At 44.7% G+C, this 23,546-nt stretch overlaps 2 protein-coding genes across 8 annotated transcripts; one reads left to right on the forward strand and one right to left on the reverse strand.

Annotated features, from left to right (window-relative positions):
* Positions 1-53: 53 nt before the first annotated feature.
* On the forward strand, positions 54-957 carry Polr2K (DNA-directed RNA polymerases I, II, and III subunit Rpb12). The gene is made up of 3 exons (XM_070212779.1): positions 54-216; positions 342-434; positions 517-957. Exons 1-3 carry the CDS (start codon positions 159-161, stop codon positions 537-539), a joined length of 174 nt encoding a protein of 57 aa, XP_070068880.1. The 5' UTR covers positions 54-158; the 3' UTR covers positions 540-957.
* chn (zinc finger transcriptional factor charlatan) lies at positions 809-22,825 on the reverse strand. 7 transcript variants are annotated; one of them, XM_070212774.1, is made up of 7 exons: positions 22,348-22,825; positions 7,705-8,042; positions 7,122-7,597; positions 5,634-6,668; positions 4,973-5,185; positions 4,377-4,700; positions 809-3,711 (listed from the first exon to the last, which is right to left on the reverse strand). In XM_070212774.1, exons 2-7 carry the CDS (start codon positions 7,924-7,926, stop codon positions 2,103-2,105), a joined length of 3,879 nt encoding a protein of 1,292 aa, XP_070068875.1. In that variant the 5' UTR covers positions 7,927-8,042; positions 22,348-22,825; the 3' UTR covers positions 809-2,102. The 7 variants fall into 7 exon arrangements, with proteins under 7 accessions (XP_070068875.1, XP_017001955.3, XP_070068874.1 ...); XM_017146466.3 differs by having other exon boundaries at positions 4,377-4,709; XM_070212773.1 differs by lacking the exon at positions 22,348-22,825 and adding an exon at positions 16,988-17,328 and having other exon boundaries at positions 4,377-4,709.
* Between the last annotated feature and the right edge of the window lie 721 nt (positions 22,826-23,546).

A 23,546-nucleotide genomic window follows, 5' to 3' on the forward strand; every position in this document is an offset into this window, starting at 1 on the left:
GTCAACTAGTATTTTTTGTTTATCACTGTCACTTTAAAAATCGTGTATCGATAGGTTTCGACCAATAACGCCTCTGAAATCGAAGAAGAAGAATTCGTTTTCCAAAACAACACATTTTTACAGAAAACTTGGTTTTATTTAAATAATATCGACTAATAATGTCGGAAACTAGCTCCAAGGACAATGTCAAGACGGCAATGACGTATATTTGCGGTGGTAAGTTGGTGGATAATATCCTTCAATAGAAAAACGCATTTTCTCAGCGGGCACATGGTTTGCCGGAATAGCAACATAATCGTTTTGGAATAAGGTTTAATTAATATATTACTACTATCTTTTAGAGTGCCATCACGAAAATGAGATGCGGCCCAGGGATCCAATCCGTTGTCGCGAGTGCGGATATCGTATCATGTACAAGAAGCGCACCAAGCGTCGTAAGTAATCCTTTCCTTCTGCCCCCAGAAGCCTCCAATGACTCTCAAACTGTACTGATGAAATCTTCCGTTTTATTTGCAGTTGTTGTCTTCGATGCCCGTTAAAAACCCTGAAAAGTAATCGACACCCGTCTAAACAATATTTTTAAGGAACTAGTTTGTAACTCCATAAGGCTTATCAATAAAAGTCCTTTTATAACTCAAAAATGATGTCTTTCATAATGTTAAAAGTAAGGTAAAATTCTTGCCGTTAAAAAATTCGCACATTGTCAAATTTTTGAAAATGTATACTTTTTTAAAACCTTTTCCACATTTCAGTTTAACAGCTTAAAACAAGTGATCCCAACCCAAAGAAAATTAATTAAAAAACTTGGTTTTATATTTTAAACTAATTATATTTTATTTTGAATGTTTTGGAAATATATAATTTTAAACTAAAAACACTCACATTACAGTTATTGTAATTATAGCTTTTATTTTTTGCAAATTTCATTGCTTAAATAAAATTTAAAGTAATTCGGTTTGTTCTTTTTTGTTTCCTTTCTTATAAATGTCTTTTTTCGTCTCAAAAATTTTGTCTAAATGGCTTGTCATCCAAAAATTTACTTTACTTAAGAATTTTCTCTTCGTTTACGCTTTAGTTTAGTTTTGTGTAATAAATTTACGGTTTTTTTTAGTTTACCACATTTAGCAAAAACACACATTTTACACTAAAATTGTTTATACCTTTATTCATATATACCATATCTTCCCCCGACACTTTTCAGTCAAATATTTCTTGTTCAGTGTGGTAAGAAGTTGTATTCTAGCCATGTTCTTTGAGTATTTTGTAAGTTGTTCTTGTGTTTCCTTCTCGCCGACTTCCTATTCCTTTTCCTTCTGATAAAATCATGAATACATCTACACGTACAGTAATATAGTTGTTTTGTTAATATTTATAGACGTTTGTTTTTCCATATTTAAAACGTTTCGCGTAAGAATGGATTTTGTTTTCGTGGGCATTGTGGGCGTGACTGCTGCTCCGAAGAGTAACTAAATCAACTAAAACTAAATTTATATTCACGTTAAAGCTTAAATGATAAGTAAGGCAAAGGGTTCGATGAGGTTCGCGTTTGCAGTTCATAAATTAATCCGAAAACTAAGGTAACTAGACGACTAAATGCTAGGTGTAAAAAGATGGCAATCATTACTCGTAACTAAACTGAAGCTTTGTAAATGGCAAATTAAAGCTTTTACTTCACATTTCATTCAATCGAATACAAATACAAATGGAGGAAATCAGGGTCTGGGACACATTTGATAAATGCTCATTCCAGGTAAATTACTAAATAGTTAAATATTCGTATGTAAATGTTAATTGTGAGTGGGGTGTGTTTGTGAGATGGCGCTCACTTGTACAACTAAGATAATGAAATTCATTTGCAGTCGGCTGGGCTGCAAAAGCGCTTTCGAGACCGTTCGCATGAATTGTGTTTGTTTGTTTTTAAGTATTTTTTGTTTGTTTAAGAGAAATCATATTTCAGGTACATCACAACTTAAAATTTAAAAAATTAAATGCAATTTTTTAAATGATTTTCAATGTCAAATGCCTAATGCATTCCATATATGGCAAGCAAACATTTTCTAATCTTAAGCGAATAAAAATGGAACCGAAACAACACGGCCACATTAGCATTTGTTGTCCGCCTGTCCCCGGCGAATCCTCTTCTGCAGAGCTGCCTGCAGCTTTTGTCGCCCCGTTGAGGAGGAGGCTCCCTCCTGGCCATGTCGCCAGTACTTGTGGAGGGCCAGCGATCCCAGCGTGTGATAGTTGAAGCTGATGGAGCTGTTCTTTCGCGACTGGTTGCACTTGAGGCAGCCCAAGCGCTGACGCACCATCCGATTGAGATACTTGTCCCTCAGCAATGTGACCACCGCCTCGGGCGTCAGACGGATCTTCTTGGGCTGGGCCTGCTTGCGCGAGCTGGACTTCTTGCTGAAGTCCAGCGGTGCAGCCAGATACTCCTGCTGGCTGGCCGCATCCGCCAGCAGTGGCAGCAGGGTGGCCAGCTGGTTGAGCGACTTTCGGGCGGCATTCGAGGCGCTGTTGCTGTGCGCCGGAGCCGCCTTCTTGGGACTGCGACGCGGCGTGCTGAGATCCAACTGGCGCTTGAGCAGAGACGTCACTGGCGGTGGGCCCTGGACCTTAGGAGCAATGGTCAGCGTAATATCCTCCTTGTTGCGCAGATACTCGATGTACTCCTCCGTTTCGCTGAGCAGACGACGCCGCTTGCTGGGCGACATATTCTCGATATCCAGTTCCGGATGTTGCTGCTGCTGCTGCTGACCCGTAGTCGTGGCCGTGGGCAAGGCTGCTGCTGCAGCGGCCAGCATCAGAGGTGTCTCCGCCGCGTAGTACTTGTTGATAATGTCCTTGACGTAGTTCTGAAACTGGGTGCCAATGCGATTGAGATTCTGGTACTCCATTTGGGTGAGAAACGGTGTCTGGCTGTTGTTGCCGCTGCCGCTGGGAGGCGATGTTGCTGCTGCAGCTGCAACACTCGCTGCTGCTGCTGATCCTGGCGACTTGGTCTTGTTGTTCTCCTTATCATCCTGGCGATGATGGTGAACGGCATTTCTGTGCGATGACTTGTCCTTGTAGTAGTTGTTGTTGTTGTTGTTATTGCTGTTGCTATTGTTGTTGTTCAATTTGTACGCGGGAGACGATTTAATAAGCTGCAATCGCTGCTGCTGCTGATGTGGCTGATGCTGCTGCTGGTTCTCTTGGTCCTCGTCGTTCTCGTCGTCCTCGACCTTGATCTTCCGTTTGCTGGCCAGCAGCTCGATGGCCGTCTGCTCGTAGTTGGCCGCCTCTAGAAATGCCGTTGCCATCATCGCCTTGGTGGGCATGTCCTTGGCCTCCATCTCCTCCATCTTCTCCAGCTTGACGGCATGACGCGACAGCTTCAGGGGCGATGTGGCGCTCATGTTGAACTCATCGCCGGAGAAGCTCGACGAGGAGGCGGACGATGGTGTATTCTCGTCATCCTCGCCGGTGGAATGTTGTCGCGCCCGCATGCCGAACTTCTGGCGCTGGGAACCGGAAACGGAGCCGCCCATGTTGCTCAGGCTGTACAGCAGTGCAGCAGCCTCTCGTGTCGTCCATTGCGAAGGCAGTTTATTGTTAAACAGGAGTTGATGATTGGCTGGTATTTTCAACTCGTGCACGCCTCCCGCCTTATGAAAATCCTGAGCGACCGAAGCGGTGTTGCGACTAATGGCGTCCATTTTCAGCAGACTGCAAGGATAGGCAAATGGAAAGGGGTTAGATTATTTAAGAATTGATTGTGATTGATTGGTGATTAAACAAAGGACAAGAAATCAAGTGGCAAATAAACAGCAATTGAAGGTGAAAACAGGGGAACAATTGGGTAAAAACCAATAAATATTGCAAAACAGTGCAAAATGAGAAAACAATTTTAGGCCAATATATACAAATATATAAATCGAAACACTGCTAAGAAAAATGCGAGAATATTTTCTAACAAACAGTGTAATCTGAAACCAAATTCACAAAATAAACATAAAGTGAAAACAATGAAACAAGCGGTGAGGAAATTTAAAATTATTGGAAAGAACTTACAAAGCACAACGATAGATTAATAAACAGTTATTTCTTAACAATTAACAAATAAAAGTTAATATTCGAAAAAAGGGATTTGTAAACAATATGAAATGGGTGTAAGGAAGAACACAAGCGATCAGAACCAAAATTCAGATTCAAAGAAATAACCAACTGGTTGTGAAATTAAAAAAAATTAACATTTGCATGTCAAATTTAATAATGACATAATAATAACACATGATAATAATACATGATATATTAAATTAGCAAAAAGGGAAACCAAAAACGAAAACCAACGAAAAGGCAAAGGAACTGGGGCATGTTGGTTATGCAAATACCGCGCATAGTCCTCCGGATCGCTGCCCTCGGCCTCGAGGTACTGAAACAATCGCTCCGAGCCGCGCTTCTGCGTGGCTGCGTTCGGCAATCCGCCGGTGAGCAGATCGTGGGGCGGGATCAACGACCCGTTGGCGCTCAGCCGCCAGCCGACCATCGACGAGGGATTCACGATGATCTCCTGGAGCGGTCCGCCGCCGGATATGTTGCCGCTAATGCCGCCGCCGCCACCGCCGCCTCCGCCGCCGCCGGCCACGCCCTCATTGGTGGTGGTGGTGTAGATGGTTACGGCACCGCCGCCTCCATTCGCATTTCCCACATTGCCACTGGACGAGCTAACCGAAATGGTGGTGAAGTGGTGGTCGATGGTGATGTGGAGATGTGGTGATCATGGTTGGGATGTCGTGGGAATCGAGAGTCGAGAGAACGAGAGAACGAGGGTAGTAACTAGAGTTAGGAACGTTGTGCGCGCTCGGTTGGGTTTTTATTTGGTTTTTTTTTGGGATGTTTTGTGTTGGTTTTGTTTTCGGGAGGGGTTTTTGGTTTTCATATATATATATTTTTTTTTTTATGGGGCAGGGCGGTCTGAGAATGTTACCCAAAAGCATTGCCGGCATAGGTGTTCAGCTGGTTGTTGGCCACCAGGCTGTTGCCAATGGTTCGCAGCACATTGAGGTTCTGGCTGTGGCTGTGGCCCCCGGCATTGGCATTGTTGTTGCCATTGCCGCCGCCGTTGCCGTTGCTATTGCCGCTGCTGCTGCCGCCGCTCTGGTTGCCGTTGCCGCTGCGCGCCGGCCGATTATCGTGCGGACTGATCAGATCAGGGTATATTTGGTCAGGTATATAGAGAACGTCCGGGGGTTTTTTTTTGGGGGTGGCGAGAGAAGTGGGGCGAAAGAGAGTTCAAAAGCTGTTTAGAGTTTTTCGTAATTCCCGGGGCAAATGAGGGGGAACAGGCTAGATTCGGACATCCGAAGCTCTAAGTACCCTTGCAGAAGGAAGAGAAGGTAATCGGATTAGGCTATAACTTGACAGATAGTATCTTATAATAAAAAAAATATTCACATTTAAATGGCACTCTTCTATTTCTAACACACAACTTTGATATTCATATATTACAGTTTATACGGACAAACGAAACGGAACGGACAAGATACGCAGATTATATTTATAATATATATCCTTTTTTCTAAAAACCTATTTCGCACTTCCCTGCAAGGGTAATACATAGGGAACCCCTTATAGTAGCAAATACTTACTGCACATCGCTCATGTGAGCCTGGTACTCCTCCTGCGTGTCCGCCAGATAGGAGCACTTGCTGCAGGCCCGCTTGTTGTGCACCTTCAGCACGTGGGTGGCCAGGCGCTCGGATCGCGCCGCCTTGTAGTCGCAGAGCAGGCAGACGAAGGGCTTTGTGTGCGTGTTGAGGTGCCGCTTGAGTCCCCACTTGTCCGCTCCGGACCACGGGCAGTAGCAGCAGGTGAAGCGCTTCTCGCGCTTCGGTTTCAGCAGACCAGAGTTGTTGCTGCCACCGTTGTTTCCATTGCCGCCATGACTGCCACTGCTGCCGGAACTCGAGCTGGCCACCGGCTGCTGCATGACGCCGACATGCAGGGGCAAGACCACTCCGCCGCCGCCGTCGTCCATTTTCTCCTGCTTGAGCTGCGCCAGCGGCATGTCCGTTGCCGAGGCCACCGCCTCGATCGTCTCCACGATGCTCATGCTGGTCGAGGTGGGATGTCGTTGGGCCTCCAGGAAGGCATTGTCTATGTTCACGCCCGCCGAGTTAATGGTCACGTTGCCGCGTCCGCCGGAGTGATGGGATCCACTGCCGGAGGATCCGCTGCCCGAGGAGCCGCTGCCCGCCGAGACATGGCGACGCGTCTTGTTTATGTCGTACTGCAGCTCACGATGCATGCGTAGGAAGTGCTTCTTGACATGATCGGCACGGTTGAACTGCTTGAGGCAGGCGTAGCACTGGAAGGGCTTCTCGTCCTTGTGGATGTTCTCGTGCCGAGTGTACAGATCCCGCCGGTCCGTCGAGTACGGACAGTGGGTGCAGGCGTACCGCTTCTGGATGTGCACTCCGTTCGCGGCAGCGGCAGCCGCTGCCGCTTGAGCGGCCTTCTTACGACCGCCTCCTCCTCCGCCGCCGCCGGAGGAACTGGTGCTGCCGCCACTGCTGTTGCTGGGCGCTGAGGTGGGTGTGGATTGGGCCAGATTCTGAGCCGCATTGGCCGAGGTCGAGGGGCTGGCGTAAATCAACTCAGCCGCATGCTCCTGACGGTGTTTTCTAAAAGTAAATGGATGAAGTGATAAAGTTAGTAACACTCTTTAACAAATTTAAATGGTTACTAGAGCCATGCATGAATAGATTCAATGAATTATTTAGAATTTTTTGTTTTTTAATTAGAATTTTGAGTTTGAATGGCATGAATTCCGAAATAAATCAAACGACAATTTCTTTTGAAGAAGAAATGGCCATAATTTTGTGATTAAATCAGCATAAATTTTATTTTCTAAGCAGTTAGCATTGATTTGTTAAAAATTTTTCACTTTTTGTTTATAAAAATTAATCATTCATTCATTCAACTTGAAATGAATTAGAAAAACATTCAATGTATTTCACATAGAATTGAATTAAACAAATTAGAAATATTATGGCAAATATGATCAAACAAAAATTGAATGATTCACGCAGGGCTCTAATGGTTATTCAACTATAATAAAATCTTTAGATTCTTACTTGGACTTGGGTGTGCTCTGAAGCGGCTGTTGTTGCTGCTGCTGCTGTTGGTTGACGTGAGCGTAGCTCTGGAGCTTTCCGCCCGAGGTCCACTGTACGAGTTGCGGTTCCGCGGTCGCTGCCGCCACCAAACCCGATCCGTCCTGCGCCCAACGCTGCTGCTGCTCGCCGGCCTTGAGGAGACCCGCCTGGCCCGCTGCAAAGCCGTTCTGCATCAGGGCCGCCAGCCCGAAGGCGGTGCTCAGATGATCCTCGGACTTGAAGCCACCGACGGCCGCCACACTGGGTGCCGGCACCACAGTCGCCCCACTGCTGGCCGTCACCACCACGGAGTTGCCCGACTCCGCCTGCTGTTGCTGCTGCTGCTGTTGTTGCTGGATTACATTGGCCTGGGTGGTGGCCACGTTGTTGCCGGAGGCACCTGGCCCACTGGACTCGTATTCAATGCTGGGCGCTGCCGAGCGATCGAGTTGTTGCTAAAGGGGGGAAAAGTAGAGGGTTGTTAATAAATTCAACATTTTTAGGAGGTATTATTACAGAAGATAATTATTATATCAAGACATATTTCCACTTTTTTACTTACCAGGTTCGTAAAGGATCGCTGCTCGCCCTCGGGCACCGCCGTTGGCCCGCTGGTGGCCACCTGAGCCACCGGCGTGCCGAGCGTATGCAAACCGTTTCCGGTCTCCTCGCCGTACAATTTGCGTGTGATTTCCTTGAACATATCTTCGTATGTCGCCTCCACATTGGAGGATTGTCCGCTCGCTGCTGGATGGCCGCCGTTCACTGGTATTAGTGTGGCCATTGCAGGTGCTTCACGTTGCCGTCGGCCTTGGCTAGCGGGCGTGCTGCTGCTGCTGCTGCTTTCAGGGGGCGGAGGCTGCTGCTCTTGCTGTTGCCTCCACGTCCACTCGCCGAGAACTGCAAAAAAGCAGGGAGAGAGCGGAAATACGTGAGTATGCGATAAACTTTTTTTTTGAATTTATAGAAACCGACTGTCCATTTGAACAAAGTACAAGCCTAGATCTTGACCTTAAGAAGTATTATTTGGACAACAGAAAATAATAATTTAATAAATTTTCCAGAAATATAAATAATAAAAAGTTTAAATATATTTTTTAAAAGACACTTTTGTAAAGTCAGTTCCTTGCCTTAAAAATATTTTATATATTTTGAAAACTAAGCAGGCATCTGGCGAAATATACTTTGTGTGCAATGGGGATTTAATAAATCCAACTATCTTAGAGCAACATCCGGTACCGAAATACCCAGCGCCTCCCGCCGACGACGTCACTTGTGGGAAACGAGTGCTGACACATCCAACTCTGATTTTATGGGGAAAGGGGGAGCAGTGGCGGGCGGAGAAGGGGTGGTACCGGTCTGCCTTGGGGGCGCTTGCGTGGGGGGTTTTGCTTTTGGTTTCGGTTGGGGATTGGGCTTGAACTCGGGCTTGGGTTTCGATTTGACGTCGGCGCAGCATCGCTGAGTCAGCCAGACAGTGCTTTTGAGCGCGCTTTTTGTTTACGAATCTCCGATTTTTTTGGACCACCGATGTCGGGTGTCAGGTCACAAAAGCAAGGAAACCGTTTTGGTTCAGAACTTGAACTTCAAGTGGTTGCGTGAATTTTATGGTCTCGAATGTAATTAATCCTTAATTTTTGATTTGATTTTTAAGAACTTTTCAATGAAGAATAAACAAATAATGAAACGGGAAGTCAATAGAGATTTTATATACACAATTTGTTCAGAATTTCGGTATATATAAAACCCAGTAAATGTTTTGGTGTTTAATTTCTGTCGAAATAAAAGTAATATCCTCTTATGTAAAATAATGACCTAATAAAGAAATCAAATTGACAAATTCGTCGCCTGAACAAGTTATTTAATGCACAAAAAGACTCACACACTCGTCTCTTTTTTGGGGTCCCAGCTGCATATATTAATAAATTTACCACCTTGACGTGCCCAACTAACGAACCAACCCAAAAACCCATTGATCGCCTTCCTCCCGACGGCTTTATCATCAGCATCTTCATCACTAGCCCAGCATCATCCTCATAGAAAGACAAATTGCCAACGATCGCGGCAATTTTTTTGGCGGCGCTTTTGTTCTGTGAGGGTGTGGGGTTGTGATAGACGTCCCTCTTTCTTTGCACTGGGAAAAAGGCTAACCATAAAAGCCTTTTAAAAATATTCAAATGAAAATGTATTAAACATTTTTAAAATTTAAAGCACATTACAAATTACCCAAAAAAATGTTTAATATTTTACGATCCTAACAAAATAACTAAATATTTTAATGAAAATCCACAACAATGCAAACATTTTTCTCTGTGTTTTTATTTTTCTTGGCCACATGTTGCTGCGCCCTGCTTTTTTTCAGAAGAAACGTTTTTTTTTCTGCCACTTTGTGGCGACAAAATCGTCTGTTTGGTTTGCTGCTGGGCCCTGGGCACGTTCTATGGCCCAGCGCCAACGGCTGCGCCCACCCACACACCCACTGGTGGCCCCAACCCAAGTCGCCCAGCTACCAAGTCACCGCACCAACACCAATACCAGACCACCACCCAAACACCCCAACACCCACACAGCCACGACCGTTCCCAGTCCCGAGATCCGTTCCGATACGATCCGAACCGATCCAATCCAATCCGATCCACAGCCTGTTTCTTTCTTCTCTTTTCAGTTCATATTTCGTATCTGAGTTTTGCATATTTGATTTTTATGCTTCGTGTGCTTTTTACAGTGGGGTGTTGCTGGTGTTTTCTGCCTCCATGGGGGCGTTCGTTTGTTGTTGTTCCTCTTGTTGTTGGTGCTGCGTTCGTTGTTTGTTTAAGTTCGAGTGTTTCGGGAGGTCTGGGGGTCTGGGGCTCTGCTGCGGCTCAGTTCGGTTCGGTTCGGGGATCTCGGGGCTCTGCCCTAATCTGCTGGCTTGGCCTCACTCACTCAGTTCTCTGCGTGTGGTTTCTCAAGCCAAGGGCAAGTCTTTGTTGTTGCCGTTGTAGTGGTTGCCGCTTGACTTTGGTCACGCTCTCAAGATCATGCCGCACCATAACCTCCATTTGGGATATGGGGTTTCGAGAGGAAGAAAAGTGCAAGTTTTGAATAACAAAGCGAAGGATACAGGAATTACTTCCCCTAGCTCTATTATAAATTTAAATAATTAAATTATTACGTCTCTTAGCTATTGATCTATTAGGACTTAAAAATGTTGAGTTCGGGATGATTAAAAGTAGAATATACCTATTCTTGTTATGACCGTATGTTTAAAATAAATAAATAATCTATTTTTGCAAAAAATAATGATTGTTTTTTCCATAGTTTGTAAACCGATTTTAAAATTATTTTTATTCCTTTTAATAATGTTGAGTTTACTTAATGTTGATGATGATATGGTTACACTTCCAACCGCTCCCAAGATTTCTATCAACTTGCGCCACCCCACCGCCGCCCCCTGAATTTGATAAGCCGCCGCCGAGGGGTCAACTGTTGTGGGCGAGCCACAACACTATATAGAAAATAAAAAACAAAAAAAGCGGAAAGTGTCATGCGTTGCCAACAGCAAGAGCGCGCGTGTGGGTGCTGTGCCTCCCCCTTTTCTGCTTTTTTTTCTGCTGCTGCTGCTGATGGCAGCAACAACAACATCCGCTTTGCTAATAACAGACGGCAGCAAAAAAAAACCCAACAAAAAATAACAACAACGACAGGAGTGGGCTGAAAATGGGCGCGCAAGCCAGCAACAAAATCAATTTACAACAACAGAGGAGCAACAACAAAAATACACCACGCGCACATCAGAACAGCGATCAGTCGAAGTGGACGTCGGCAGCGACGCCGGCAGCGCTGTCGACGCCAATTTGTGGTGGGTGTGCAAACAGACGCCAACTTGGGGGAGTTGTGAGAGCGAGAGAGCGCGGCAGAGAAACCGGTTGGGCAGCTGAAAAATGCCGGTTGGGGGAATTTTCGCTGCTTCGGCTCTCACGTAATAAGTGAGAGCGCGCTTGATCGTCGTTTCTCCCTCTCTCCCGCTCCCCCCTCTTTTTTCCACTTGGCAGATGTCGCATTTTCGCAGATGCCGGGCAACTGTTAACGGTAAACGCATTATAGCCTCTCCCCCTTTTTTTGTGGGGCTAGTGGGGTGTTTTTGTTGGATCTTTTTTTGGGGTTTTTGGGTATTTGCAATAATTATCTAAAAGCCTAGGCTAATCAAAAGTTATTGCCTCTATTCGAGGGCGGTCATCAAAGTGCAAATTACAAAACACACAGTTACAGTGCAGATTCCCTAAATTGAACTTTTGAGCTTAATAATATTTGACATATTTTTACAAATATTATATTAATAACCATCAGTTTCAAGAATCTTTAAATTCTGATTTGCGATTAAATGATTTGGCCTTAAAATTTGTTTATCATTCGCATTTTTTGGCAAGTTTTAGAAGTCGGTCTGTAGAGTTATACGTACAACTTTTAACACCCGTGGGTTGGGCCAAGCGATCTGGCAATCTGGCGACCTGGCAGCTCAGGGTGAGCCACAACATTTACTTGTTGTTGCGGTGAAAGGCCACAAGCGCGACCGCAGAGGGGGGCGTTCCGGTGGGAGGGGGAGGGGGCCCACGGGATGGGGGCGGAGTACCAGCAGCGGCAGAAACAACAGTGTACGAAGCCACCAGCTAATGACATGTTAACGCCACAGTCTCTCCGCTGAGCCACCCTCTTCCTCGAAATACCCCCACCCCCCTGAAACCCCACGGTAAACCCAACTTTGCAAGCGACCAGCACGCAGTTATTAAAAAACGCTTTGGCCGATGACGCACAGTGGGACTGGTGGAGCTGCAAGGGGAAGTTATTCGCATCCCGGTGCAGCGGTCAATTATTCAATCGCTTGGGAGTGGGAATTTTCCAGAAAACGTCACCACTCAAGAAAATCCTACAAAATAGGTTCGCAGAATTATTTTATTACAACCATTCTAAAAAATTGTATTAGTAATACTACTTCTGTAATTTTTAAGTTGTAAAGCAAGAAGCCCAAACCACTGTGCCATTAGTATTTGGCAGCAACAACTAATCATCAAAGTGGGTGGGTGTCTAGCAACATGGCACCACCGCACAGCACAGCCCACCACCACCATATATCCAACTGACCGCAGCTGTCCCAATGATCCAACCGATTCCACCGACAACGAAATAAAATCGAAGATTTTATATGCGAGCCAAATTAACACCGAACAGCAAAGGCCCCAACAAAAGCTAAAGCAACGGCGACTGCCAACGGTATTCTCACTGTTTATTTCAGTTTCCCTCGCCTTTAAACGCCCACAATCACAAAATTCGACGGCGACAGCGACGCAGGCGCAGCTGGGTGGCTAGCATTCGAGAGGGGGGTTATGGGGGTTACGGGGTGGAGAGTGGGTGGGTCGCTGGGATGAGGCGAGGTGAGCTAAGCATGTGTGGGCCGCAGCTGTTGTCATCGATTGCATTCGTTGGCCAATTCGCTGCGTGGGTCAATGTTTCTTTGAAACAGAGGTTTTTAAAACAACTGTATTATCAGTTCCTTGTTGTTAAATTTAAAGACAATTTGTATCGATCATAAAATCTATAATATCTAAGACGTCTTAGTTTCTTAGAAAAAACCCATAGCTCTTCTATTGTTAAAGTACCATGTTAAACAACGTCATGATTTTGATTATTTCTATTAACTGTTTTTTCGTGTCAGAAGTTCAATGCCAAAATCTTTTCAGATTTTTTAAAGACCAAACTACTGTGTCCTACTTATACCACTTTGCTTTCAAGACCAGCCCACTACCACCTTTAATATGTAAGTTAATGCTTTCACATCTCTCCCTGATAAATAGAACTGTATCTTAAGGAGCACGTTTTTTTCAACACTTCCTTTTTTCCATTCCCATGGTGGCGGCATATCCTTGGGTTAATGGGGCTAGCGGCAAACAAAGGACAGCAGCTACAGCGACATGTATATGGGCGGCAGGTGGTACTTTTTGTGGCCACGATGCGACGGCAGCTGCTGTTTCTACTTTATTTTTCTTACTTTTTTTGGCGTCTTCTCTTTAAGCTTGTTTTTAGGTTTTTGAGGCGGATGGCCAAGCCAGCAGACAACAAAAGCAAATTGCTTTCGGCCCAAAGTCTTCGGAGCTGGTTTCGTTTGTTGCCTCATACCATACTTCAATTTTTTGGGTGGTTCATCTGCTGGCGGTGGGCGTTCGACTGCTTCAAGGGCAGGCCCAGAAACGAGTCAGCGACCATAGCTTTTGGCTATGATTGCCCGCCTTTACTTTTTCCTCATCTTTTGCGGCGGCGGCAGCTGTTGGCAGGTGCGCGCCCTCATAAAATGGCCAGCAAAAAATGAGAAAACGAAGAAAACACATTCACAAGATACAGAAATGCAGGCGCAGAGACGTTGCACATGTTCGCCTGTCCTTCGTCTTGAGGACGGGGTCCTGAGACCTAAGTCCGAGCAGTGTCAGTTGCACCCTCCCTGATCTGCTCCTTTCTGGTGAAATCTTTGCCGCATGCAACATGTGCTCGGTGTCCGATCATCCATGGGGTAGCAATTTGTGCCATGTTTTCCATTCCCTTTTCAGGGGTGGTTTTTCGTATTCTTTCTTTCTCAACTGCAATCCAGACCCAGACCAACAACCTGCTGCCCAGAGTACAGATCACTTTTAGGGTTGCCCCGTTGGGCTGCAGGTTGCAGCTGCCGTTCGCCGGTGGTTGGGGTGGTCGAGGGGATGGTTTCTGCGGGGTGGAGTGGGGTTTAAGTGCCGATCCTGTTGCTTTTGTTGCGGACCAACGGATGCGATCCTTGAGCGGAGGAGGAGGAGGAGGTTCCAGAATACATACAGACGAGCATGATAAATGGATCTGTATTCTCAATTTTGAGGGAGGTAATGCATTTATGTGTGACTTTCTAGTAGATTCAGCACGTAAATAATAGATCAATTATTCTTGTCTTGGTTTATTTACAGATTGTAATGGCCTAAAGATAAATTCCTTCTGTATTCTAATTTCATTCATGACACACAATCTTTCATAGATGGGAGATACTGATCTTTATAGGGCACCAACATACTCCCTCCCCTTTTGGAATGGCGATCGGGTTGAAAGCTTTAACTCGTCGTCAGCAAATGACTGCGCTTCCTTCGCCTCAGAGCCATTTGGGTTTCGTGTTGTACTCTTTGGGTTATCATATGAACAAATGGATTTCCGAGAAACCACCTACCTACACACGAGAAATGCCACAGCCCAAGCTGCTGCCGCCACCATCATCATCCCATATCCCATCCCATGCCATACTATACCATAGCGTACCAACCCAATCCATGGGCCAGCCTATCCGTATATGTATATGTACAATACGTATACCCAAGACAACCCAACCCAACCCAAAACTGAAAACCCCGCGCTGAAATGTTGACGCTGGACGCCTCTTAAAAATAACAACAACCACATACACAGCAGCAGGCAATCAGAAGAGTAGGAGGCGGAGGTGGGGGTGGGGGAGGAGTTCGGGTACCAGGAGGAAGAAGTGGGAGGTGGAGGTGAGGAGACAGACCCAGACCCATAATGAAATTTCACAACAACCTTCAAACAGACATCGTCGCCGTCTGTCGTGCTCTTCCTCTTTGCCACCATCATTTTCTGTTTTTTTTTTTTTTTTGTTGCGTTGAATATTGAAAAACGGTCGAAACGGTTGGGGTTTTTTTAGGCAAATTGTAGTAGGAGGAGTGGTTGGTGGTGGTGCCATAGAATGAGCCAGCGAAACGGAGATAATGATGATCGCCGGGCACAAAAGCAAAAACGAGACCAACCAAAACTCAAGACGCCCAAAAGATTTTCGGCTCGAGTTTTGGGCCAACAAAAGAAATGAAGAAGATGTGAGTAAGTCTACCGAACCCCCCACCCCCTGGTATTCTCTCCCCCCGCCGAATTCACCCCACTCCCACAAAGCGAACAAAGAAGCGAGAGATGTACACATAAGAAACGGAATGAGTCCTACGCAATGGGGTGGCTGTGCTGCGAAAGGGGACGAACTCCGAACGCCGATGCCGATGCCGAATCCAAATCGAACTGACTGACGCCAACAGGTAAAAAGTAGAAACCTTGAAAGCCGCAAAACAAACAGCTGCTGTAGAGAGCGGGAGGGAGAAAACAGGTAAGCGAGGACTGAGAGGGCAGGTAACTTTCGGGAACGGGGCAGGGGCCTTTTGGCCAGGGGGCGGGTGTAACAGGAAATTCCTATGTGATTTTCGGTGAGATTGCTGCACAAGCTGCCCTCTGCCAACTGGGGTCGCATCATCGACTCGAATGGAATATAGGATCGGTTTAGGGATTTCGAATCGGGATCGGGATCGGTGCAGCGCATCAACCCTCTTTGCGACACGGGCAGGTACCTCCGCCGCCGCAACCCCTCTTTCTCCCTCCCCTACTAGGCTGCATGAAATTGCTCTACCACCGACGACGGGAAGTGCGTAATTTATTTTTGCCCTTTTTTTGGGGTCGCTTTTTCCATGGGAATGTCGAAGTTAAGCGACGGGGGGAGGAAGCCAAGCGTGGGTTGGCAGTAAAAAATCGGGGGGGTCGGGGAATACATACATAAATAAGATGGCAGATGACTCAATGACTGTAGAGTTCTAGTAATTTCTTAGCTCCAGCATTATCAACAAGTATTTATAACAGGAAAAGTATTTTAGAGAAATAAAATCAAAATGTTTCCAATTTGAGATTTTACAAAATTAATTTCTTTCCTTAATAAATATGAAAAACAATTGAATCATCTGTGTATGTATGTATATTTTATCGAGATCGTACTGTAAGTGAGTTGAACTAAATTTCCCCCTAAGGGAATATTTAGTTTTCTTACGGCAACCCTTTTTCCAAGCGATCGTTCCAATGACAACTCCTTGGAAGGCGAGCCAGCCAAGAAGATGAGTCCATAATAAACAAGCAAATAATAAAGGGCGACTGTCAGTGGGGGCGGCAACTCAGCGACAAGAGGGGGAGAGGCAAAGAGGAGGGGGGAAAGAAGGAGGAGGCGGAGTAGGTTGAATGCAAAAGTTGCTATCGATGGGTGGGTGTAAAAAATTCATCAGAACGCGAAGGAAAGGGTGGGAGAGGCAGACGAAGTGATAAAGCAGCGGGACAGGGAGAGGGCGAAAGCCACGCCAAAATGAGAACCTACAAGAAATCACCATTTGAAACAGCGGGCGTCGCGACGGTCAGTCGCCTCCCTCTCCCTCCCCTCTCTTCTTTTTCCTCCTCCTGCGCAACAGGGTGAAAGGGAAAGGAAGAGGAACATGTGACAAAGCAGAACGAATAGGAGAGAGAGCATGTGAGTAGGCGGCTTTCCAAGGCAGGCCAGATTTCTCAGTGTGTGTGTGTGCGAAGATGATAAGCAGCGGCAGCGAAGAAAGTAGGATAATGAGGGAGGAGGCAAGGAGGCGAGCGAGGAGGGGGAGTAGGAGCAAGGATTGTTGGTGGTGGTGGTGGGTTTGGGTTTCTTTCGATTTCTTTTCTTTTCTGAGCACCTCGCGGCGTCGCATTTGGAATCTTTTGTCTCTTTTTTTCAGGAAAGGGGTGCCCACCGCTTTTTTCCTCTTTTTTGTGGGGCGTTGGAGTGGCTGTGTTTTTTGGTTTATAATTGGAAATTGGGTAACCGGTTCTGGGCCTAGCTACCTGTGGGTTGCTGGGCTTGTCTCTGCACATGGCCTTCGAGGTGATTTCTCGATGGCTCGCAGATTGTGTGGGTTCGGTTTTGAGTTTTGGGTCTGGTTAATTAATTATATGCAGCAGAGTTCCTGGGAAATAATTAATCCCCTCTTATTTTGGAGCCACAAGCAATCATATTATACCTTTTTATGTTGGAACACTGTTAGTTGTTTCCAGTTGGCCCTCTGGCCATTGCTCTCCTGTTCAGATTTGTGCCTTCCAGCCGGCTTGTGTTTATTTCCCCGGATAACAGTTGCTATTTTCCTCACAATTTGTTCACTTCTGTTTAATACAGCCGATTTGCAATCGAAATGCAGCACGCACAATCAGGGTTTTTTCTATATTTTAATAAGAACTTGTGCCAAAATTCGCAGGAAAACCACGCGTTGCACCGTTTCGCACGAAAATGCCGCACAAAGTCAGTTCCAAGCACGAAGAGAGGGAGAAGCGAGAGCGAACGAACCGCACACCACGAGAAATTCCAACAGAATGGAGACAACAAGCGATGACGCGCAGCGACGGGCGCTGCTCGGCTCTGGCGGCAATGCCGACGCACAAAGCAGCGCACAGTGGGGCGAATGTCACTGGAATGGGGTTTTGAATTCGTAGTTTCCTTTTGATTAAGCAAGTTAGGGCCGTTTTCTCGTCCGCCTCTTAAATTTAAAGTAGGGTTAAAACTCTGATTTTGTCTTCGCGCTGTCTACAAAGTCGCGATATTTAAATTTTATAACTATAAGCTGACTAAATAATGCCTCAAAAAACTTTACAAATATTTTTATTTCACATATTGATTCGACTTTAACCTATCTTGTAACATAAAACGACATTAATATTAAAATATGTTTAATTTAGAACCACAAAATCGCATTTATTTGCTGGTCCCACTGTGCAAGTGGCCACCTTACAAACGAATGATCGCATAAAAGAGAAATTGCAACAAACAAGCGGCGCGACGGCGTCAGCAGAGGCGTCGGCAGAGCCCCGGCAGCGTGGCAAGGCAAGCCACCCGCTCATTTTTTCAGTTGTGTGGGCCGGCGACGCACAGTGGGAGATTTGAGCCAAAGTTAACCAATCCTCCGTTTTTTAAAATCGTTTTATTAATTTTAAATTAATAATTTGACCATTTAATATTAAATTAAATAATATTGAAGATTCAGTTAAACGTTTGCTTATTTAAACGTACCCCATAGACAAGATTTCAAAATCTTTAAGTCATGTAATTTATAATATACAATAAAATAACTTAAATTAATTATAAAAAATCAACAAAATCCTGGACTAATTTGTACAAGTCACAAGTACTGTTATTAAAAACCAAACACTGTCTGGCGGGAAGCGAAAATCACCCACTGTGGGCAGCAGCGCAAGAGCGAGAGTGGGAGTGGGAAATGGAATGGGAGAGAGAGGTGGGGTGAAGAGCGGATCGCCGCGTAGGGTGGTTGGTTGAGAGTAGAATTTTCGGACCAGGTCAGTTTGCGACGGCGCAACTTGATTTTGCTGTTGTTGTTGTTGGCTTACGTTTTTTTATGCGCCGCTCGGCTTGGTAATGATCTTCGTGCATGTGGGTTGCTTTCGTTGTTGTTTTTATTGTTGCTGGTGGAGGAGGAGGCGACTGCGACTGTTGCGTTCATTAGCGGGGCCGAGGCTTTTTGGGTTTGTTATATGGTATATGGCCAGAAGGAGGGCGTGCGATACATGGTCCAGGTAGACACATAATGAACCCACAGTCTAACTCCTATAAGCCGAATTTTTACTAATTGAATACCCCGGAAATCAAATCAAGAGTTTTAATTTGATATTAAAGTATTCTTTGACAATTTCTTGTCTTCTGATTTGAATGTTTTTATACATTTTTTGTTTTCAGATTTCTTAAAACCCAAAAAACCATAGAATGCAGTGTTTTAATCTAAAACCTTCAAATTATTAATAAAAGAAAACTTGAAATATTAACTGTGATTCTTTTATTTACTAGTGTAAAATATAGCTAGTTAATTCAAATGGTTCACCAAAAAGATGCCTTACTGTATTTATAAACACATTCACCCACATTACAGAGTCAATTGGGTGGCTTTGCCCGCCGATTTTTGGCGTGGGCTGATTTATAGCAGAATTCGATTTCGGGTTCAAGACTTGCCATTCAACCTTTGGTTGGCTGGCCTATAAATTTGTACTATCTCTGATACAATTGCCATGCAAATATGCATGACTCATAAATGGGAAACTCCCGGTGCAACAACAACGACAACTATATAAAGTCAATGAAATTGAAAGTTAAAGGCAATCAATGGACTCTAGTGCATCTTCGTCGCCAGGTTGTTGTTGCTTTGATTTTGATCGAACAACTCCTGCAAATCCCCCGATGTGTGGTTGCAAAAATGCATATAGTGCCATAAGGTGGAGAAGATGCATTCGGCCAAATAGACCATCAAGTGCGCTAACCTATAAAAGTATGGTGACCCCAAACAGTCCCAAGGGAATTTCTTGCTATGTTAATCTGTATTACCAAAAAAAAATCGATATGAATCGTAGGTAAATTTTACCTTATTTAAGATCAATTTTAATTTGTCCTAGCCTCAGGTAAATTTGACCTGGTCGAAAAGGGTACTTCATATAAAAACGACCTGGGTTTTGCATGACCTTTAATTTACATGGCCATATCGATTTTACGGTGACATGCTTTTTTGTGTGTACTTATTAAGGCCCCACAGATTGAATAAAATTAAAATATTAAATACTAAAATATTACTATTAAAATATGCCTTTCCCTGCAACCCACATGCCTCATTCGTAGGGCAACTGCAAACAGGTTAACCCTCGAAATGGAGCAGCCTGAACACCCTACTTTGCCTTCATTGCCACTCAAGTGGAAGTGGCTGGCTGGCCAAAGCGATGATGATGATGATGACAATGATGATGATCTCGGATAAAGGAGCTGCCTGGGGACTGGAACCGGTTCGCGAGCAGCCGTCAGTGGCCAACATGTGGGCCACCTCGAATCCCCCTGAGAGGTTCTTTCGGAGGCAGGGCTCACTGGGCCTGGGTGGACCCGTTAGTCCATCCTTGGACCGGTGCAAGCTGTGATATAACCAACAATCCCCCTAATGAGCCAGGCCAATTACAGCAGCACATGGCTTCCTTTGGCCAGCAAAACCTGTTGCCCCTGAAGACGAAGCCCTTCCTCGCATTTTGGAGAAAGTCTCATCGCTGGGATACGGCTTCCCATTTTGGGCGCCACTTGTAAAGAGGAAATCTGCCTGCCCCTCTCAAAGGGGTCGAAATTCTTGCACTTTGTCACGTCTCATTTAACTTAGGGACCCCGGGGTGGATGTGCGATCGCTGGTTCCCATTGCAGAGCTCTCACCCACCCTCTATAAACGAGCACTATCCCACATCCAACGTGCACCGAGAAAAATAAGGGGTTAAGTGGCGTATTAACAGATGACATTTGGATCTACCTATTTTTTACAGATAAGAGTTTCGAAAATATCTAAAAATATTAGTGTTTTGGTAATGGTTTCCTAATTATTGTATTTCTCAACTTTAAGTGATCGTATTTTATACATAATATTTCACCTTTACTGTTTTCAGGTCAAGTGGATTTGCAACGCAATTTCGTTTGACCTACAGATCAGGAAATATGTTTTTTCTCTGTGTGGAGACACCCCTTGGAGAGTGGGCGTGGGACACGGCCACGCATGCGCAACTCCCTCCGAACTCCCAACTTCAATCCGCTTTGTCTGAGTGGGTGGGTAGGTAAATGTGTGTGTTTTCGAGTCTGGGTTTGTTTCAGTACTGGGTTGGGTACAGTCTCCGCTTGGCTTGCCTTGCGGTCGGGTGAGTCACTGGGTCTTGGCCCCTGGGTGATTTTTTTCCTCATCATCAGCAGCGTGGGGAGTGTGAATGAAATGAAGTCAACAGGAAATAGTCATTTTGTGGCTAAGAATAAATTCAAACGATCGCTACGCTGATTTTTTGTTACTTTATTCGGTTTCGGTTTTTAATGATAAATTTAAAGAACTTTAGATGTCTGTGAATTTCACCATAGATGCGAAAAGGAGGAATTAATTTTAAACTAGGATTAGTTTATTAACTGAGACTGGTTTTGCTATCATTTCTTATGACGTTCTTAATTAAAAAATAATTTCTAATACAGTTTTTTTAGTTTTCAAAAATGACGGTAATTTATAGTTTGTATCCGTTTTCCATCGCACACTTTCCAATCTGAAGGAATGTGCATGGCAATTCTTGACAGTTTCCAGTGCTTTGCCTCTTTAAACTCGGGCTTAAAATCAATTTTTGTCGTCAAGTAAAAAGCAATTAAGCTGTCAGTCTATGTAAGCAGTTTCAAATACACAACTAATTTCTATATATAATCCATGGAGACGCCATCAAACAAAATTCCGTTGCCGGCATTCCCCCCACTCCGTACATAGAATTTATTTATATAGGCTTAATCCCGGGCGAATGCAATTCGAGTGCATATAAATTGCATTTTCCATATAATATATAAATGTATAAAATATATATATGTACACGTACAAAGCACTCGAATGCAGTTATTTGCATTCTGCAGCAGACATTGCCACCCACAAATTTTCACCATATTGCCCGTGGCAACAAAAAACCATACATTTTTAGTTTCCATTTGAAGCACCATTCCACAAACGGAATTCGTCAAAGCCAAAATAATCAAATACAAATTATATAATGCATACATATATGTAGTCGCATATGTTGCATAAAAACCGAAACCCCAAAAAACCATATGCAAAAACCCCCCGTAAAATCGAAATGAAAATGCAGCTCTCTCTCTTTTCGGAGAGAGCGCAAGCCTGTGCCGTTATTTTCCCAGAGAGCGCGAGAGTGAACGAACGGAAGTTGAACTCTCGAAAGTGCAACACAATTCCTTTGCACTTTTTTGATGCGGGGTGTGGGTCGTTTTTGGGGTGGTGGGTTCGATGGGGGTTGGGTGGATATAACAAAAATTGTTATAGACACAAAATTTATGATGTGCTCCGGCTGTGAAAAACAACCACCCACCCAGAAATGAGAAAACCAAAAGCGGGAGGGGGCGGCGGGGGCAGTTAGTTTTCAAATGCCAAAACAGTTGAGCTATTGTCGCGAGAGCGGGATAGTAATACCCTTCAAAACGAGAGAGAGAGGGTGGGTTGTGCATTGTTTGGGGGTTGCTATACCGTTGCATAGAGCGCCTGCTCCACACACCAATACCATTTGTTTTTATTCCTCTGTGTGCGTGTGTTTGTGTGAAGTATTGATGATGGAAAAATAGAAGTTGGCGCTTTTTAGTTGGGGGTTGCTGCCCCCAGTGGGGTGTTTCTCTGGAAAAAGTGCATACCGAAAAAGATACGCACACACACACACAACGCATTGCGGAAAAATCAATAAATCACTTGACTGGGAAAATATTTCCAAAGGCCCCCAGGAAAATCAATTAGTAGATAGTTTTCTTTGATTAGTTTTCATATATTATTCCGGTACTTACCAACATGTTAGCGGAGATTTCAGCCAGATTTGAATTGAATTCAATTTTTTGTGGAGAGCCCCGAAGAATGCAACACTTTTCGCCTCTTTTCACGGGGCACCACTGTTTTTTTGTGTTTTTCTCTTCCGCCGGAAATTAAATTACTTCACTGATTTGTTAAATTACCTTTAAGATGCACTTTTTCGGTTTTTAGATTTGTCGTCGACAGACCGCGATTCACAACTAACCTCATCAACACTCACACACCGAATGAGATTTCGTGACAGAATGAATGGTCGCGGAGGAGCGGATCCTACGGCGATTCTTCGCCACCCACTTTTCGGGGGTGGCTGGGCGGGTGTGGGAGGAAAATATCCTGTCCCTCCCCTTTTTTTGCCGAGTAAATATGTTGTAATATGTAGTTCTGTTGTTGCGCCTGCGATGCGTTGCTTAGTTTGCTGTTGTTGTCGCGCCGATTGCCTGTCGCGTAATAATAATACCGCTCCGACGTTGTGCAATTGTGGGAAAAGCTTCCTGTCTGCGCCGCCCTGCCCCTGCCTCTTCTTCTCCTTGGTCCTCTCCGCTTTTCCGCTTTCCACAATTACAAAAAGCGCGCGCATTCCGCAACGCTCCCACGCATAACAAGTGAGTCTCCTGCTCTCTTTGGCCGCTCTCTCTTCCGGATTTCTGACTCTCCGGCTAGTTGACTCATCCCCTGGCGGCCATGTTTATTTACAAAAAGTTTAGCGGTATTCGGAATGAGCTACGAGTGAGGTCCTTGCGACTTTGTATAGCGTTTTGGTACTTTGAGTACGAAGTATAAATAAGGAGCTTGAAAATATTTTTTATAAAAAAATCCTTTTAAATTTGGATTAAAAGATGTTGCTCCCAATAATGACAGAGAATATCGAGACTGTATCGGTATGTAAGATACATTGATAAGATACAAAATAAGATCCTACATTAAGTTTCAGCTAGGGCTCGGAAAACAATAACAAAAACGAAAATTTCTAACGCATAGTATGGAAATTATTTCGAGCACGTCACAAATTTCAGAACAAATTTTTTTGTTGCATACATTTTGAGTACCACGTTCTTTTTATTGATTTATTTATTCCCCATATCCCGTGGACCCGCGCATGGACAAACCCCAAAATGGTTATTCAAAGCGATTAAGTTTTCCTAGTAGCCAACGAGGTAAATAAATAAAGCTCAAATTT

Source organism: Drosophila takahashii, chromosome 2R, assembly GCF_030179915.1.
Source record: "Drosophila takahashii strain IR98-3 E-12201 chromosome 2R, DtakHiC1v2, whole genome shotgun sequence".
In the NCBI taxonomy this organism is placed as follows: Eukaryota; Metazoa; Arthropoda; class Insecta; order Diptera; family Drosophilidae; genus Drosophila; species Drosophila takahashii.

What these genes read in the sequence shown, in the direction of transcription:
- chn (XM_017146466.3), bottom strand. Translation starts at nt 7,926, where the DNA reads ATGGCCACACTAATACCAGTGAACGGCGGCCATCCAGCAGCGAGCGGA. An exon ending in CAGAGCACACCCAAGTCCAA is followed by an intron (nt 6,669 to 7,121) that starts GTAAGAATCTAA and finishes ATTTACTTTTAG; the next exon opens with AAAACACCGTCAGGAGCATG. An exon ending in GCTCACATGAGCGATGTGCA is followed by an intron (nt 5,186 to 5,633) that starts GTAAGTATTTGC and finishes TGATCTGATCAG; the next exon opens with TCCGCACGATAATCGGCCGG.
- Polr2K (XM_070212779.1), top strand. Translation starts at nt 159, where the DNA reads ATGTCGGAAACTAGCTCCAAGGACAATGTCAAGACGGCAATGACGTAT. An exon ending in AATGACGTATATTTGCGGTG is followed by an intron (nt 217 to 341) that starts GTAAGTTGGTGG and finishes ACTATCTTTTAG; the next exon opens with AGTGCCATCACGAAAATGAG. An exon ending in CAAGAAGCGCACCAAGCGTC is followed by an intron (nt 435 to 516) that starts GTAAGTAATCCT and finishes TTTTATTTGCAG; the next exon opens with TTGTTGTCTTCGATGCCCGT.